Consider the following 18,518-nt stretch of genomic DNA (forward strand, 5'->3'; position numbering starts at 1 on the left):
ACTACCAGCTAGCTTGTGGTAGAAAATGCTTCAATGCTAACGTTACATAGATAAGAGAACAATCACTCTTTTTTTTGCAATGGTTTAGCACTGTTTATCAATCACCAGTATCAATAAATCAGTTGTTAAGACTACAAAGATGGCAGTAACCAAATATTTATTAATTATTACAGGATGAACTAGTTCACTGAAGTAAGAAAAGCAATTTATTTGTCTTACAAAAGCAAGATATAAAATTCATTCAAACCTAATTATCTTTGGGGTAGCAGTAACATGTTAAAACAAACAAGCAAACAAAGGGTTCTGTGAAAATAGCTGTAGATAAAAGTAGAAGATAATTTAAAATTAAAGGGGATGCTGCAATATTCAGAGAAAGGCTGCTCATGACTGAACACAGTATCATTCACTGTCCAAACCACTCTGTAAATAAGAGCTAATAAATGTAAAATAAGACATTTTAATGTATTTGACAAGAAAGCTTACCTATATGTTTCAGAATGGAAAGGATGTTTTAAAGCAACTTGCTATATTTAAGGAGTACAGTAGATCACTGCACTACATAAGTTTGTTACATTGAAGCTAAAGCCTATCAGATGTCAGATTTCTCTTTTAATAGAGCTGCTCAAATAAAATGCTGATTTGAGTGGTGCTAGTTTAAAAACCTGGGACACATTCAGTCTTAAAACATGCACCATTTTGCTACAGTGTCCAGGTTGAATGTCACGTTTCGTTGAGATGGTTCAAAATGGTGGGCAGTGGGCTTTGAGGTGCGTTTTCTGATGTGTTCAATAAGCAGCAATGTGTATATAAATCCCGCTGTATTAATAAGGCAGCTACTGATGATGTCAGAAGATGTATTTTAAAGTATTTCGCATATTTAAACCTGTTTTATCTAATATATCTTTGAAAAGAACACCAAAAACAGTCTTCTCAGCTCCCATAGTTGCGAAACTTGTGTGACACAACAGAGTGTTCAACACATCACTATTTCCATTATAATGTTTTGCTATGTTTTGTTGGGGCTGAAGGCAGACCTGGGGTTTCTAACACATGAAAGGTGTTATAAGAGTTGGGGAAAAACACTGCAACTGCACCAATGTTTTCACTTACAAACTCCAAATTTCTCTAATTTCTTGTCTTCACATTAAGGTTTGCTACAGGATTTATATTGACATCACTGTATATTGTGCTGAGAAAAGCTAAAAATACCCAGAATAGCAATGTGATGACACACCTTTAGACCCATTTTCTTTGTGTTTATGAAAATATTGATTTTAAAATGGAAAGCAGTATTACCTTTTCTAGAGTCTTCGAGAAATTCCAGGTAGATCCTTCTTCACATGAATGGCCATTTACTGAGCTCCACTACGAAACCACATTTGTGTTAATATTCCATTTTTTCACAGTGAAATGTGTAATTTAGAACACGTTTGATCACACACACTTGGCATGCTTCTGGAGTTCGAGTTGAATAATGAGCTGGCAGCATCTTCCTGCTTGAACAATGTGAACTGAACTACAGGAACTGGTCATGTGAAAGTGTATCTGAACCTGACTAAACAAAATTGGCATGTTTCTGCATGCCCTTTCTAATGGTTGTGAGTGCAGAGTGTTCCGGGCTGGCAGGGCTGGCAGGTTTGCCCTCTTTGGCAGCAGTTCAAGAATAAAACTATTCCTGCCCAACAGGAAAAATTAGTCCAACAATTCAAGGCTTGCCGATTTTACTCCTGATACCTTGTGACTGCAGATCAAAATAGATAATCTGAATGAAAGAAAACTACATTTTGACAGAACAACAAGCTGTTTATTTTGGTCATTTCCATTTAATCAAGTAAACAACAGATCGGACATGCAGAGTGTTGTAAGGCAAATTAGTCCCCAACATTTTTTTTTTCCACTATTTCACCATCATCAACATTCCATAAAACAACTAAGAAGACCCATGTAGGTTCACTGATAGAAAATAAAATGGCTATATTTGTGTGTACTCAGTGTGACTCCCCCTTTGCAATAAAGGAAATCTAATCCGGCAAGTTTCTCAATAATGAACCATTTTACAACAAACCGCTCTAAATGACTTCGTTTACATTGCTTTATAAAAAAGTAAAGAATGGGAATTAGGTATAAAGACCTAGATGCAAAAAACAGAAGTCATCAACATAGTAAACTATCAAGCTCATGCACAGTATTAGTTTGTTAAGAGCAACTTTGTCTGCCATAATTTTATGCAAACAAGAGAAACTGTGTTTACAGAATGATGATATCCTGAAACTGAGCTGGAACATATTGACTGGTTAGACAGGAACTGCGCTGCAAAACAATAAAACACAGCAAATACCCTTACCTGCTGGATAAGTAGATCACAACACAGCTCAGTACTAGTACTAAAGTGCAACTACTCTCAGTATACACTTTATAGAACCGATGAGACTGAGCTGGTTTGTTGACTTATGGACTTTGTGTGTGTACATTTTAATCCTATGTCATATGCCAGAAGTAATTTAGCAAACAGATAAGAAAATGCATCACAGCTCAAAGGTCAGCATAGAGGTGTAGGGCTCAGCTCAACATCATGATGAATCATGAAGTAAAGCATAAGGTTTTTAAATAATTTATTAAAAAAATATTTAAGTCTTTTAGATTAACAAATATTAACATGTAGTGATTTTTGTTTTTGTTTTTTGTTTGTCCTGAGAAATAGGGCATTATAAGTTGTTCTAATGGCACCATTTGGATACATCTTCATAATTTCTTGAGCCGGGAAAGCAGGTGGAAGAGATGTGCTTGATCTGTTTGGGATCCCCAAACGGTCTACATGTTCTCTTCTTGCTCCCAACACACCTGAACCAACCAGTCACAACATGATTACCTGGACTGTGTTCAGCCCCAACAAAACACAGCGATTTTATTAGAATCAGTTGTGTGCGTTGCCTTTTTAATATAGCAGGGTTTATATACAGGTCACTGCTGATTGGATAACACCTCTGTCATGCCCATCAAATGAGAGAAAATGTACCTCAAAGCCCGCTGCACACATTGTCTCATACTGTTTTGACAAAAAATGTCATTCAACCTGGGAACTGTAGCAAAACGGTGTACAATATTTTGAAATTGAAGGTGCTCCTGGTATGGGTGTACCAGGGCAGGTGTGGCAGATTGTTGTTGGATCTAGGTTCTGCAGGAAGGTACGTCTCCAGGACCAGGGTTAGAGACCACTGGTAACGGTTTGTGAATGGTTCTAGGCCATACCATTCTAGGTAGAACCGTTATATGGCATATAAGAAATTCTATATTATGCAGAGATTCTTTAAGTTAATACAGACATTTTGAGAGGAAGTACAATAAGCAGCAGACAACTAAAATTTTTCAACACGAGACAACATCTGCCTGGTACATCACTGAGATGTATAACCTGATGGAACTAAAATGATCAGACCACCCCTGAGTTTGGTGAAATCAAAGTAGGTAACTCAGCCTGCAGTTTTCTGAGTGGAGGAGGGAGAAAAACACATAGATGATCCAGATGAAAATAAAATCATTTGTAAAAGAGCAAATTGCCCCAAGACCCCATTTGAATATAATCCTGTCTGAATTGGACAAGAGATAGAAACTGTCTTTCTTCTAAGGTGTCTCGGAGAACTCTGCAGATCATAAGTGGCCACACACTTCAGTTCAGTGCTCACCAAAGCACATGTTTCTAATGAGATTTCAGTATCAGTTCAAGCATGTTGCATTTTGTTTCACAAATATCAGAAATGCCACATCTTCAGGAGGGCAGAACCGGTTATATCTGACACAGACACACTGATGAACCATTAAAATACACCCCAAATCCTGCATAGAGTGGCTCTGTAAAAGTGGAGTGGAATGTATGTATGTGGGTCAATGTATGTGTGTCAGAGGAGATGCAGTAGAAGGACAGAGTGCCAGCCAGCCAGTGCAGAAATACTCCAACTCTGTTGGAGTGAGAGGGCTTGACATCTACAAGAGTGGAAACACCATTGTGTCTGACATAGTAGCCATCGTTAGAACAATCAAGTCTCCAAGACTTCTCATTGAGTCCAAACACACAGTCATTGCTCTTTCCTTTCCTTCTAATTCCTCTATATGTTACTGCTATGGCTGCATGAGTACTCCACTCAGCCTCCCAGTAACAGCGACCGAACAGACTCTCCTTACACAGCACCTGAAGCCAGTCGTGAAACCTCTCTGGATGATCCGGATACTGGTGGTCTGTATGTACCCTACTCACTGTTCTGTTGCCTTCTGACAAAGAGAGATGTGTGTGTGCTGTGTTTGGGTCCAAAGTGAGCTCGCAGGCATCTGCACACAAGAACACGAGAACAAGTCAGAGACACGCAAATGTGTATATGTGTAAAGGTAGGTTTTTTGGCTCCACATGTAAAATATGTAGTGTTTGGGATGTGACGTAGAATTGTATGCACACATTTGAAAACCTCTGGTCAAAATACATGTTTTGTTCAATTTGTAAGTGAACATAAGTTAGCACATCAGAATTTGCAGTGAACTTAAATTTGGCATTTTTCCTGCATTTTTTTAGTGCACAATTTCTAATTAGTTGCTAAGAAAATATTGGAAAAAATGTAAAATGTCATAAATGTTTACAGGCTGCATTTTTTGTTTTCCCTCAAATATGTTAAATTCTGAAAATAAACAGTAACTGTTATATATGTACAAACTGAAATGTACATAAGTTTGTAGAGAATGTGTTAACTTGTTTTCACTTCACATGTAATTTGACCAGGGGTACCCAAACTTTTGTATATGACTGTATATGAGATAAAGTATTCAAGGTTACACCAAGGCCCATAGTTGCAAAATTAACAGATAAATCTTCTTCTTTAACCAGAATGTATAAGGAGAAAGTTGTGTCTGAGCAGACATGTAGAGATGTACATCATTAGCATAAAAACAAACTGTGTTCTAGGGATTTTAAATAAAGAACAATAAGGGGCCTAAAATAGAGCCTTGGTGGATGCCATAATGCACACGTTTAGGTTCTGAAAATTCCAAATTTACATTAAGAAGTTGGAAGTGATGGAGTATATTTTAGTCTATATATGATATGTTCTTTTAGGTATATTGTTAGTTTTCCCACATAAATATTACAGCACAATGTGTGTGTGTGTGTGTGTGTGTGTGTGTGTGTGTGTGTGTTTGTGTGTGTGTGCGCACAAACATTTTCTTGGTCCTGGTCTGATCCTGAACTCCCCTGCATGATCCACACTAAAAATAACAAATGGCAAAACACAAGTGTGAAACAGTGTGTGCAACTTGTTGTGTAGCTACTTGAAGGAACAAAACAAAAAACCTAAAAAAAAACCTTGAATGTCTTTAATTACATTTTTCTAGGCTACCACCAGCAAAATAGTCAAAATTGCACATGAACATTTATCTAATTTTATATCATTTTCTGATCAACTAAATAAAACAGTATTTAGCAGTCACAGTCATCTTTTTCCAAGCACTTATTTTGTGGCATTATTTTTCTTCTGAGCCTCCATGATTCCAAGTCATAAAATGTGTTCAAAATGTGCTTGAGTAATCTTGTAAAATTTTGCTTTTATGTATTATACCCACATTTCTATCAAATGTCCACCAGATCTAATTCAGATTTCTTCAATCAGTTATGTGGAAAATTATCAATAGGTTAAAGCTGAAAGAAGGCATAAGATTTAATATTTGGGCAAGAAAAAATAGCCTTATTAATACACTGACTCACAGTGTAAATGTATTAAGACAAAGCCATTTGTTCTTAGTGTCATATTTGTGCCCAATTATTTTTTTCTCTACTTATTTGTGTTTTGAATTCAGCTACACACTTTGCTATTTCCACCATGTTTACAGCTACATTAATAAATGTACATCCATAGTACGCTACGGATCTGCTGATCACATTGTTTTTCTGAGAGTTGAAATCTTTAAACGTACTTGAGTGTCTCTAGCTTGCATTGTGGATCCTTCAGTTTAGCAGACAGCAGCTCCAGTCCTAAATGTCCTGGGTGATTGTAGCTCAGATCCAGCTCTCTCAAGTGAGAAGGGTTTGATTTCAGAGCTGAAGCCAAAAAGAAACAGCTTTTCTTTGTGAGTATGCACAAAGATAACCTACAGAGAGAGATGAAGGACAAAATTCGATAAATTATATACATTTTATCAGTATTATTACTCTATTTAATTTTTTACAATGCATTAACATACTGGCTTACTTTTGAGTAAGTCTTGAGCAAGTTGGATTAAAGCTGCCATGAATGTTCTTTTCAATTTTAGATATTCCTACTCAAGTCAGATTTATCATTGTACATAATGGCACTTTTCATGGATGTCCTCCACTGTTTAATGTAAGCATAAGTATGCAATATATTAAGTATTTGCTCTCAACATAAACTGATTTTATTCCTTAAACATCCCTCTAATAAACTTTGTGCTGTTACAGCTGTAACTAAAAAATTTGGTCATACTACACCACATGCTTAGCTGACCTCAGAATTTGCAGTTTACAGTGTTGTGTCGCAAGTCCAGCACAGAGAAATTTCACTCCTCTGTCCTCCAGCTCATTGTGACTCAAGTCCAGCTCTTTTAAGGCTGAAGAATCTGATCTGAGAACTGATGCCAAAACTTTACAGCTGTCTTCTCGGAATCTGCAGCAACACATCCTAGATAAAAGATACTGTTAAAGATTACATAACATCAAACAAACAAAAAAAATGAATTTACACATCAAAAAGTATGGAATATTTACCTCAGGACCTCCAGCTTACATTGTGAAGTCTTTAGTCCAGCAGACAGCACCTCAACTCCTGTATCCTGGAGGTTATTGTAACTCAGGTCCAGTTCCCTCAGTGGTAAATCTGACTTAAGAACTGATTCCAGAACTTCACAGCCATCTTTAGTGAGACCACAGCATGACAGCCTAAATAGGAAATACTGTGAAATGTCTAGTCATGCAAAGCAATAGTGCTTTTAAAAAAACACAAAGAGATATTTACCTCAGGATCTCCAGTTTACAATATGGGCTATTCAGACCAGCAGAAAGTAGCATCATTCCAGAATCATGTAGGTCATTGTTGCTCAGGTCCAGTGTTCTCAGTGGTGAGGAGTCTGAACTGAGAATTGATATTAAATCCTTGTAGCTCTCTGTGGTCAAATTACATTGATCCAACCTTGGATAACAGGAAAGATTATAATCATAAAAAAATATTTCAAGCATATATATTCAGAACACAGCTACCAACAATACAACAATGGGTAGATAACATGAGTAAGGAAATTGAGAGGAGTTTGAAACAGACCCATATGGTAGATCTGGCAACAGTTTATACCTCTGATGGTACTAAGGTTTTAACATCGTATCTCAGTATGTTTTGCATATAATTTATATATTTTTTATTAATTTCTTATGAAGAAATTAGCTAGATGACTTGCAAAAAGAATGTTGCTCATTATACACAGTTATAACAAATAGGAACCTGAGGTAGTTGAATGTAAGAGCACTGACTAATGATCACTATCAAAGACAGCAAGAAGGGTAAGAACTGGCAGAAACCTCGAGATCAGGGGAATCTGTAGAATGATGGGGGGACCTAAAGTGAAGCCAAATGAAGTTTCAGATAAGAGTAGAATGAAGCCAGAAATTTAGGGCAGGGCCTGGGTCGACCAGAAACATGCTTGACTAAGAGCTGGAAAGCAAATTACACAGGATGACCTGGGTCACAAGAATGTGGCATAGCTACACTGTCTTGAACTTGAGGTAATACCAATATTTGTCCTAGGCTGCAACCTAATGAATGCTTCCAGAACACAATCTGGAGCACTAGGTTTTAGGAACAGGCTGGGTGGTAGTGGTATTGTACATGTAGGAATTTCAGGTGGCTCACTTGATACTGTATCACCTATGGCCATCTACGGCAAGTGGAAGAAGAAGAAGAAGAAGAAAAGAAGAAGCAACAATGGAAACTGGAGTTCGGGCTGTATCTGTAGCACCAGACCTCCTGCAAGCAAGGCTTAGATTAAACTGGCCACCAGGAGTTGAGACTTGATGAAACACTTTTGCAGAGAATGAGGTTTGATCATTAGTATAAGATACAGAAAAGGGGAAAAACAAGAGTATTCTATATCTATGATTTAAAAAATGCAGCAGTATCATCAAGATGGTCAGTGGTGAGCAGGAAGCTCTATGGTAGCCAGACTGGTCCAGAAGGCTGGCAAGCAGTGGGCACCTGATCAAGGCAGGTGGAGCAACAGCATCAGAGCAAACAGCACAGGCAGTAAGACAGCCCTCAAGAAGAGGTATCAAATAGGGAAAAACAAACAACATTGGTGGTCTTGGAAATCACAAGACACGGCAGGAGACGCTTTGCAAAAAGAAGTGAGATTTGTGGGAAACTGAAGAAGAAAGTGTCTGAGACCACTGGAACAAAAGCTGGAATACTCTGCAATACAGGAACTGGAGTTTGTTCTCCTGCAATAATCTGACCTCACCTCCAACTAGAGGGTGAAGCTAGGCCCAGAAAAGACCATAAAGCCTTCTACATTCTGCAACTCTGGTCATCCTCCTGAGCAAGAGAGGCAACCCAGTCTTGAGCTCCACTCATGAGCTGTGACATAATGATGTTACTTTTCTCAGAATAAATATTTTTACTACATAATCTAAATAATGAAAATACTGAAAAAGAAATCTAATGAAAGCAGTGGGGATTGCATCACGATCACTGGCAAGAGAAGGCCAGTCATTGGGAAGGAGGCAGAGAAAACAATCAGAAGACAGGGAGACTCATCATCGGTCTACGTGGATGGAGGTACAACATAAGACAGATGTTGCAACACCATCAGTTGCAACAGGATCAACTTTTCCAGGACTCCAGGGGTTGCTGTGGTCATAGGTAGCAACACACTCTGGATCACTAGGAAACAGTAACAGGTTTGGGTGCACTAAGCCCCTAAGAATCTCTAGAAGAAAAATACGGTGGATCAACAATGGAAGGTGAAGTTGGGCTACACCTGTAGCAGCAGATTTACTGATAAGCAAGGCTTGGATAAAAAGGGCACCAGGAGGTGAGGCTGGAGTGGGAGAGCCTGATTATCAGCAGTCTACATGGATCTAGGAGCAACATAAGACAGGTGTTGCTCTATATTCCTGAGTTTTTCTTCCGTTCCCCTGCTGTACACTCTCAGAAAGAAAGGTGCTAAACTGTTCCTGGGATGGTGCCCCTCAAGTCACTGAGGTGGTCCCCTAAAGGGTACATCTTAAGAACTTTCAGTTAGGGAACATAATTGTACCATATTCTTTTGTAGTTATATTTTTAAAGGTTACACCATCTACATACACCCTGTCTTGACTCCAAGCTTTTATATTTATGTTTCTATATTAAAACCTTAGGTCAAAAATGTACAGAGTTGCACCTATCCCCTTGGAAATGTAGTGTAGTAATAAAATTTAAGGTATGCAATTGGATCGTAAAACCACTGTTGTACATTTGAAGGTACATTTACATTGCATAGTCTCTCAGTATTTTTGTTCAAGTAATTGTTTTAAACCCCAGACTCACAACTGGTTGGACTCCCCTATCTTATAGCAGGCTAAAAGGTCATAAGGCAATTTTATGCATGACATTGATACATAAAAATAATACTTACAAAGCCTGTCTTGTGTTTTTGATCACTGGCAGTAGTCTTTTCAGTCCCTCACTTGATTGCCTGTATTTCTTTAGGTCGAATTTCTCTTGAGTTTCTTCTGACGTCAGCAACACAAAAACCAAGGCTGACCACTGTGACGAAGAAAGACTATGTGTTGAGAAATATCCTGATTTCAAGAAGTTCTGGATTTCGGTCACAAAGGAGTCATCCTTGAGTTCATTCAGGCAGTGGAAGAGATTGATGCACCTTTCTGAGGATTCTGTCTCCCTGATTTTCTTCTTGATGTAGTCAGTTGTGTCTTTCAGGCTTTCTTCTCTGATTTTCATTTGTGGTTGTAGACTCTTCAGCAGTCTCTGATTGGACTGCAGTGAGAGACCTAGGAGAAACCGGAGGAAAAGGTCCAGGTGTCCTTTCTCACTCTGCAAAACCTTATTCACTGCTGTCTTGTGGAGATCAAACAGTCTATGCTTACCTAACCTCCATTTTATTTTCTCACTGATGTTCTGGATAAGTGGGTTGCACTCAGGATTAAATGTGAGGAACACATACAAGGCAGCGAGAAACTCCTGAAAGCTCAAATGCACAAAACTGAAGACCGTCTCGTCCTTTCTGAAGATCTGCGTACAAACACCTGAGTACACCAAAGCTTGATCGACATCTATGTCGCAGTCTTTCAGGTCACTCTCATAGAATATGAGTTGTCCCTTTTCCAGCTGAAGAAATGCTAAATTTGCAAGCTTAAGCACATCCAACACTTCAACACTGTTTTTCTGAACCTCATTTTCTTCTTCTTTTTTCCTGTTGTATTTCTCACTCATTTGTGTTGTCTGGTACAGGAGAAAACGCGTATACATTTCTGTCAGAGTTGTGGGAGCAGTCTTCATGTCTTTGTGATCTGTAAACATCTGCAGAAGCACAGAGGCCGCAATCCAGCAGAAGACTGGTATGTGGCACAGAATGTGGAGACTCCTTAATGACTTAATGTGTGAGATGATTCTGCTGGCTTTATCTTGATCTCTGATCATCTTCCTGAAGTACTCGTCTTTCTGCTGGTCTGTGAAGCCACGTATTTCTGTGATATGGTCAAAGTACCTACGAGGGATCTGGTTGGCTGCTGCAGGTCGAGAGGTTATCCAGATGAGAGCTGAGGGAAGCAGCTCACCCTTGATGAGGTTTGTTAGCAACTTATCAATAGTAGCCTTCTCTGTCGCATTAGACAGTTTCTTTTGATTAAAATCTAATGGAATTCTGCTTTCATCCAGACCATCTAGTATAATAGCCACTCTACAGTTACCACTAAACATCTCATTCTCTTTTAGGTCATGTAGTTCACCATGGAAGTACAGAATAAGCTCCCGCAGAGTGTAATGTTCATCTTTGATCAGGTTCAGCTCCCGAAAGGGAAGGAACCAAATTAAATCTATATCCTGATTGGATTTTCCATCAGCCCAGTCGAGGATGAACTTTCGTACAGAGACCGTCTTCCCAACTCCAGCAATTCCAACTGTCAGAACTTTTGTGCCATTCAGATTTTGCCCAGTGCACGCTTTGAAAATTTCACTGAATTGAACTGGAGTTTCATCTGTTCTGGGGTTAAAGGCCTCCATTTGTCTCACTTCGTGCTCATTGTACACTCCACCAGTACATCCTTTAATCACATAAAGTTCTGTGAAGATGCTCTTTAACAGAACAAGATCTCCATCTGTTGATGTCCCAACATAGAGTTTTCCAAACTGTTTCTTGAAACTAGTTTGAAACTTCTCTTTAATGATGCAGTGATTCTTATCTGTAGATACATATAGGAATAAAATGTAAACTTTCAGTCATTACAGTAACATTTTAATTGATTTAAGGAAAACATAAAAGTAGTTCATTTTCAAAAAGTTGTTGACTCCTTGATAAAATTTTTTTAGAATATTTACATTTACATATTCAATTAGCAGATGTGTGAAGTACCTCCAGTGAGAACTTGGTCACTTGGAGAATCCTCCGTTTGATCCGTGTTGGTGTTGGAAGTGGGTGATGTCTGGGCTGGAGGAGAGGGAGTATATTCAGAACTTTGTTATTAGACATTACACACACTGTAAGGCACAAAGATGGGCCAAGCTTCTAACAGTGCCACAGAGTACCAATGTTTTTCTACAGAAAAAATTTGTTTCCCATTATTGAAGAATTATTTCCAAAGGATGCCCAATCAGAAGTAATGTAGAAATAGCTAGAGAAATTGTATATTAATCTGAATCATCCAGATTTAAACCATCTAATCTCACATTAAACACAACTTACCCGGGCAGACGTTTTCCACTGCTGGCCAACTGTGGGAGGCCATTAAAACCGTATGGAAGTGACAGGTCAAGTGTAAAAAAACTGCCTGCAATTTTACCACTTGCACTTTTTCTCACTGCATTTTGCCACAATAGATTTCACTGTTTGCTGCTGGTGGGTGTTTCATTTTGGAAAAGAAGGATGAGTACTGAACATATTTGGCCAGCAAACAATGTTTTAATGCCACTAAAATTTAGACGTATGCTTTTTATGGTTTTCAGAATGCAGCAGTTGTCCACACAAGCTAGAAAATTAGCTTGCTCAATCTCACTAGCAAGCTGACTAGCTACCTTAGCAATTAACCCTAGCTCTGTCCAGTTAAAAATTTGTGTTCCAGTTTAAACTATGTAAACTTTATCCAACTGAACGTTTTTCCTCCAAATCTTCACTGTCGACAGGTCTGTGTAAAAGCTGAGATTTTTATTATTATGCAAACTGTCATGGATTGAGAGAAGAGAAAAAGAGCCATAGTTTCAGCTCTTGAAGAAAATTATATTTGCCGGCTTGTGACGACGACCAGTCTGCCGCTGTCTGATTGGCTAAACGCAGTGAGGTGGCTGCATTCATTTACATAACTTTGAAATCCACCAAACTTTTTCACTATGTGGCAAAGCAGATTTCGCTGCACTGCAAACCATTATGCACTTCTTGAAGCCACAAGGTAAAGTTGCAAGTGTACATGTACCGAAAGACCTCACTGCTTAAAAGAAATAGAGGAAACAAGAAAGCTATTTCATACTAGCTTATGTTGCATGTTGCTTCAGTTTTACTTGTTTGTTTACTTTTTCTATTGCTAAATTAGAAATAATAAATTTTTGCTTGGCCCATTCTGTGTGCCTCAGTCTATATATTAACCTTATTAACACAAAATAGATATTTATGTCGTTTAATCTGTTCCACTTTGCTACTAATACAGAATCTCAGTGCTTTTGTGTTTATTTGGTATGAAAATAATGTAATAACCAAAATTAGGTTTTTTAGAGTTTTATTGCTTGTCATAGAGTTCATTTGAAGCCCCCAAGAGGGAAAGACCATTTCTATGGAACTGAAAGCAACTAAATGGCTTTAAATTGATACAGATGAGTTCTCGTTGCACACAGCAAATTTGTAACATATCTTATTCAAGTGTAATTTCAACTGTGTACACATTCACAAATTTAGGGTCAAATTAAATATCTTAATGGTACTGACCTAATTACATCAACACTACAGAGATTGAAGAATTTAGTCATTCAATACTGAATTTAAGTAACTAAGCAGTCAGTCTTAGCATTAATGAGCCAATATTGCTAAATCTTGGCTGCTGATTGGCTGTGTAAACTACATTCTGTGAGCATGTAATTAATGTCAGCACTTCTACATTGTTCTGTAATCTCTTATAATCAGTAAATACACCACTTGCAGCACCACTTGCTAAATTCCTTTCTGAGCCACACCCACTAAAGGGTTGTAATTAAAAAGAAGACATTAGGAAAAAGTATTGTTCCAGAATTTGCATCAAAACAAAAGTATTGTTATTGGTATTAGTATTGGTATTGATATTATTATCCTGTTTGGAACTGACTACAGTCTTTGCTTACCTGGTTCAGGTGTGTTAGATGCTGAAATAGTGAAAAAAATAAAAAAGCAAACGTGTTAACAAAATACATGAAAGAAACAGAAAATTGATTGTACGTGTGTAAAATCAAACATTCAGACGGAGACCAATATGTGAGTGAATATGAATCTCTCTTCAAGACTTTAAATGAGTTACCTGCACTTGAAGAATCAAGATTAATTATAACTTGTCCCTGAAACACATTTCCGTGGAGCATAGGAGCATGGACGCTTCCTCCAGTCTGAGCCGTAACCGTGGAAACCATCTGAGCTGGAGTTGTGGAGGCTGCAAGTGCAAGAGAGGGACTTGAAGACCATTACAGAAGCATTGCAATGCTGGAAGATACTGTATCATTCAAATATAGACGGAGGGAGAGAAATTAACTGAGGAGGAGCTTATTAATTTACAGAAAAAGCCACGCCCCCTTCCACTCTCCAGCACTCAGTGTCAACTACTGAATACCCACTCTGACTTGGACTCTGCTCCTCCATTACTCATGTGTTCTCCATTTTTGGCTTCATAATTTTTAACATCAAATTCAATGTTTGTATTAAGTTTTTTAAGACATCAAACAAATGAAAAATATCTTTTTCCACAGCACAGCAACGCACAAAAACCCAAATATGAACCATATTGATGCCTATTATAATCAAAGAGATGGAAGAGAAAACATGGATATAAATGGCATATGCCAAGGTTGCAAACCCTTTCCTTAAAGGGAAATACATTTTTTTTTTAAATTGGTTAAACAAATTACTATTTTACCATCATCAGCGACCTATATAAACACTCAGACTTGTGTAGGTTCACTGGTGGTTTTGGATAGTAAATAAAATGTATATGTTTGTGTTGTAGTCATGGCGACCCCTGGTTTAAATTATGCAGAAGTGATAAAAAAATTGGAGGTTAATTCTCCTTAATCTAACTCCGCTAACTGCTCTCTCTTTTTCTTCCATGTTTTTTTTTAGTGTTTGATTTAATTTAATGTCTTTTATCCCTTCATCAATGGTTGGTTTCTGAATTGATCACTGTTGGCTGGATAGATTGTCTTTTCAGACATTTTATGGCCTTAAGGTTTTTTTTTAATCTATTTTAAGACCTCACAAAGCTTTGTAAGGGTACGTAAGATCTCTGTACATTTACTAAGACCATGTTGGACTGCTTTAGATCATTTATCCATGTTTATTACACTACTGGTTAGTAGTCTTTTCTGCAGTGCTCTGCTTGCTGGTGTTGTATCTGTGGCACTGCTTTTTCACATTAGACTGTGATTACTTGCTCAACACATTACATAGGAACAAGTTTCCATTACAGTTTGATGATAGGCTTTGCAGTTACTACTGATTCTTGTCAAATTATTAATTAAATGTTAACACATGAAAAGGAGAGGCAGTTACTTTTAAAAGCTTTTCATTAATCATTTTATGTCTGCAGGTTCCTTTTTGATTTTTTCAGCTAAAAAGATATCAGTGGCTGCAATTTACTACATAAAGCAGTAACATCAAAATAAAACAGCCTACATTTGCTGTCCATGTCTCCAGCTTCTTCCTTCAGATGGTTGGAGCTCATGTTCTTCAGGGTGTTACTGGCTCAGCCAGCTCAAACAGCACAGTTATTCCATGTTGAGTTATTTTTTTTTTCACACATCATTCTGAAACAATAAAATCTGTGAAATAGTTAGTGGTTAGAGAGATCTATACTCTGACTTGTTGACGACAGAAGACTTTGGAAGAGATTTATCACTATTTCACCATCATCAACATTACTGTCACACTTCTGGGTTCTTCTCCCTTGCCTAACACGCTCCAGGACTCCATTTCCCAGAATCCCAATCATCATGACATCACCCCTTCCACCAATCACAGGCCTCTGCCTCGTTCTCAATCACCTGAGTACTGATTCAACACACCTGTATCTGTTTGTCTTAGACCTTAAAAGGATTCTGGTTTGTTCTCCTCTTTGTGAGGTATTGCCACTCTTTTGGTTACTGAGTGGTTATCTTCTATTTTCATGTCCTGTGTACTGAACCCATTGCCTGTTTTCTTGATTGTTTCTCTTTTAGATTTGCCCTTATTGCTCTGGTTGCCTGTGTTTTTGCATTTTCTGGTTTTTGACTTTTGCCTGTTTTTGGACATTGTTTTTGGATTTGCCCTAACTTGTTTCTCTCATTAAACCAACTGTTGTTTTTAAGATCCGTGAGCGTCTTTCTGTGCTTGTTCAGCATTACAATTACATATAAAACTCAGAAGACATCTGTAGGTTTGCTGATGGTTTTGGATAGTAAATAAAATGGCTATATTTTGGATAAATTAGCTATTTTTTTTTAGATTGAATGTCGTAAAGCAACAGTCTGTAACAGCTGTGCTGTTAATTGTATCTTAAATAGCTGATATACCACAAAATACATGAGATCTTATAATCTTTGGTGAGGAGCACAAGCTGAAACTAGTATTAGCAGCTGTTAAGCCAGCTGTAAAAAAACAATTCTGTCCTAACAGAATCAGCAGTTAGTGCTCTCCTCCAAGCGTGTTGAGCTCCAATGATGTCGCAATAGCAGCAGTTTAAAAAGATGTAATAGGGCTTTATGTCTCTTGGAGGATGAATGCTAGTCTTCACCACCCCAGCTTGGTAGCACTGAATGAGGGAGAACTAGCTAATGGGTCTAGATTGAAACTGACATTGAAATTTAGGAGAAAATTGAGTACCAAAAACATAATTCCCACAGCTGATAGTACTCCATTGACGTCCGAATTGCACTGACACTTATTTGGTAGGCAACATCAAAGTTCATTCAGCAGTGCTGTTTTTTTAAACACCTTTTAGATATCATTTTAAAGTGTATTAACCAATGTATTTGAGTGTATTGTTTGAGGTATTTGTTGATGCATTTATTGAAGTAAATTGATGTATTTATTGGGATATCAATTCATTCATTTATTGAGGTAAACTAAAGCATTTATTAGGGTAAATTGATTCATTTATTGAGGAAAGCTGATATTGGCTTAGTATTCACCAACTTTCATAATTTGTTTTACATTTAAGGCACCTCAGTGTGACTGCAGCACCATTTAAGGTGCAACTGAAAATTCAAATGAAAAGCTGGTGAATAAGAAGCTGACTTCAGCTTTATATCTGCATATGACTTTATTATTTAAGAAATTTGGCAGCGTTTGTAGCCATTTTTATTATTTTTTAATAAAACTTCGCGCATCAAATTGTTCTGAACTCTGTAGACGTGCTGGTTTTTCTGATCCAGTCTAACAATCTAGCTAATCTTCTACTTGTAGTGTTTTCTAGAGACGCATTTAAAGCATCCACATATCTTTTTATCTTTTTTGTGGTCGTTCTGACTTATTTTGTTTGGTTTTTATTCACCTGCAGAGCTGTATCTGCAGTAACAGTGATGAATCGATCTCTATCAGAGCACAGTCAGACATGGCGACGTGGTCTTATTAATGACATAATTGAATGCTATGAATAGCCCAAGAACTTATTGATGTTCAATTGTGGTTAGACTGTTTTTAAAACTTTAAGTATACTTTTTGAAAGCACATTTTTGCCAATCTGGACCTTGAAATCTTCTGGAAGTTCACTTTTGAAATCTTTCTTTATTATAGGAGCACCTATCCCCAACAAACTCCGTCTTAAATACAATGTTTTTTAAATATTACACAGTTCCTTTAATCTTAGAATGTGACTATTATAAATATTGAAGAGAAACAGAAACCATCTACCACAAAACTGACACACAGTAATAATATTCTCTGTTATAAGAATATGTAGCTCTCCTTAAAGAACATGCACTCTGGGGTATGTGTTCATGTCACTGTCTTACATAACTGAACAAGAACAATGACAAAATCAGGTCCATCAACTTATTCTGGTGTTTGAATGATTGAAAATTTTATTAAACTTCTTAAACATGCTTGCATTGGACATCAAACTGATGGCAAATGGTACAATATGTTATAAATGTATTGAATAGCTAAGTTTGTATAGTTGATCTAACGTAATAAAGCTCATTTTAGAGTCCACACATTATAATGTGAAATAAACAAAAACAGATCAAACCACATGTGATGGTAACAATACAAAACAGATCAAATGGTATACGAAGGTTTCAGTCCACGCAAAGAACATCATATTGACACTTCTGAATTTTCACTGACTTCATGAAGCAAACCTGTTACAATTCCTGGACACTGATCTCTCCTGACTGATGAGTGTTCATATTTGTAATGGTGGAACTGATAAGAAGTAGAAGGAATAAACATTAGGAAATACCTGCCTCCATTTCCACAGGCTACTTCATAATGTTCAGTTCAGGTTTTCTTCCATTCTTGTTGTGATATGAAAGACTGAAGAGTCCAGTGGAGTCCAGTCCAGTCTTTATGGCCACACCCTCCTTTCTTAAAGATTACTCAGCGGTCAAAGAACATCCTCCTAATGGCTCAAAGTTCAGCTGGAACTGTAAAATTGAGTTCAGGTCTAAATAACTCCCTTTGTGCCTCATCCTACATGTAGGCATACAAGACAGTTGGTGGCACAGCTTATTTAAGTTGACTCAACTCGGGTTCTCTAATTCAAACTTTTCAAAAATTTTGTAGCTCACATTTTTAAATCATCTCAACAGTCAGGTCTGATTCTTGCTATAAGTAATATAAGCAATCGCTTAGTGTCACACATCCATCGGGCTATGAACCACATATGGACTCCATCTCCCATAATCCTCTGGGAGATCACATGACTCAGGACCATCCCTCGCACTCTGAATCACACTCGGACTCCATCTCCCAGAATTCTCTGGGAGATCACATGACTCCTGATCTCCCTTTACGTTCCTATCAGCACTCTTGCTCAACGGAATACTGACTCTATGCACCTCTGATATATCGTTTGACCACTGTTTTTGACCTTTTTGCCTGTTTTCTCTACTCTGCCT

General features: G+C 37.6%; 2 protein-coding genes across 3 annotated transcripts in view; both read right to left on the bottom strand.

The window, feature by feature from the left end:
- Window positions 1-2,755, bottom strand: part of LOC118797784 (NACHT, LRR and PYD domains-containing protein 3-like) — a 16,937-nt gene extending 14,182 nt beyond the window's left edge. The window contains exons 1-2 of the mRNA XM_036557047.1: window positions 2,345-2,755; window positions 1,297-1,365 (exon numbers count right to left, since the gene is read on the bottom strand). The gene's annotated coding sequence lies outside the window, so the exon portion shown is untranslated. The remainder of the gene's footprint in view (window positions 1-1,296; window positions 1,366-2,344) is intronic.
- LOC118797783 (NACHT, LRR and PYD domains-containing protein 12-like) lies at window positions 2,755-17,972 on the bottom strand. Of its 2 annotated transcripts, none has more exons than XM_036557045.1 (12): window positions 17,861-17,972; window positions 15,097-15,242; window positions 13,733-13,861; window positions 13,560-13,580; window positions 11,611-11,685; window positions 9,655-11,440; window positions 7,008-7,181; window positions 6,761-6,931; window positions 6,501-6,674; window positions 5,953-6,126; window positions 5,201-5,247; window positions 2,755-4,323 (listed from the first exon to the last, which is right to left on the bottom strand). In XM_036557045.1, exons 2-12 carry the CDS (start codon window positions 15,143-15,145, stop codon window positions 3,785-3,787), a joined length of 3,339 nt encoding a protein of 1,112 aa, XP_036412938.1. In that variant the 5' UTR covers window positions 15,146-15,242; window positions 17,861-17,972; the 3' UTR covers window positions 2,755-3,784. The 2 variants fall into 2 exon arrangements, with proteins under 2 accessions (XP_036412938.1, XP_036412939.1); XM_036557046.1 differs by having other exon boundaries at window positions 4,119-4,323; window positions 5,197-5,247.
- Window positions 17,973-18,518: the final 546 nt, after the last annotated feature.

The sequence above is a fragment of the Colossoma macropomum genome, unplaced genomic scaffold, assembly GCF_904425465.1.
Source record: "Colossoma macropomum unplaced genomic scaffold, Colossoma_macropomum, whole genome shotgun sequence".
Taxonomy (NCBI): Eukaryota; Metazoa; Chordata; class Actinopteri; order Characiformes; family Serrasalmidae; genus Colossoma; species Colossoma macropomum.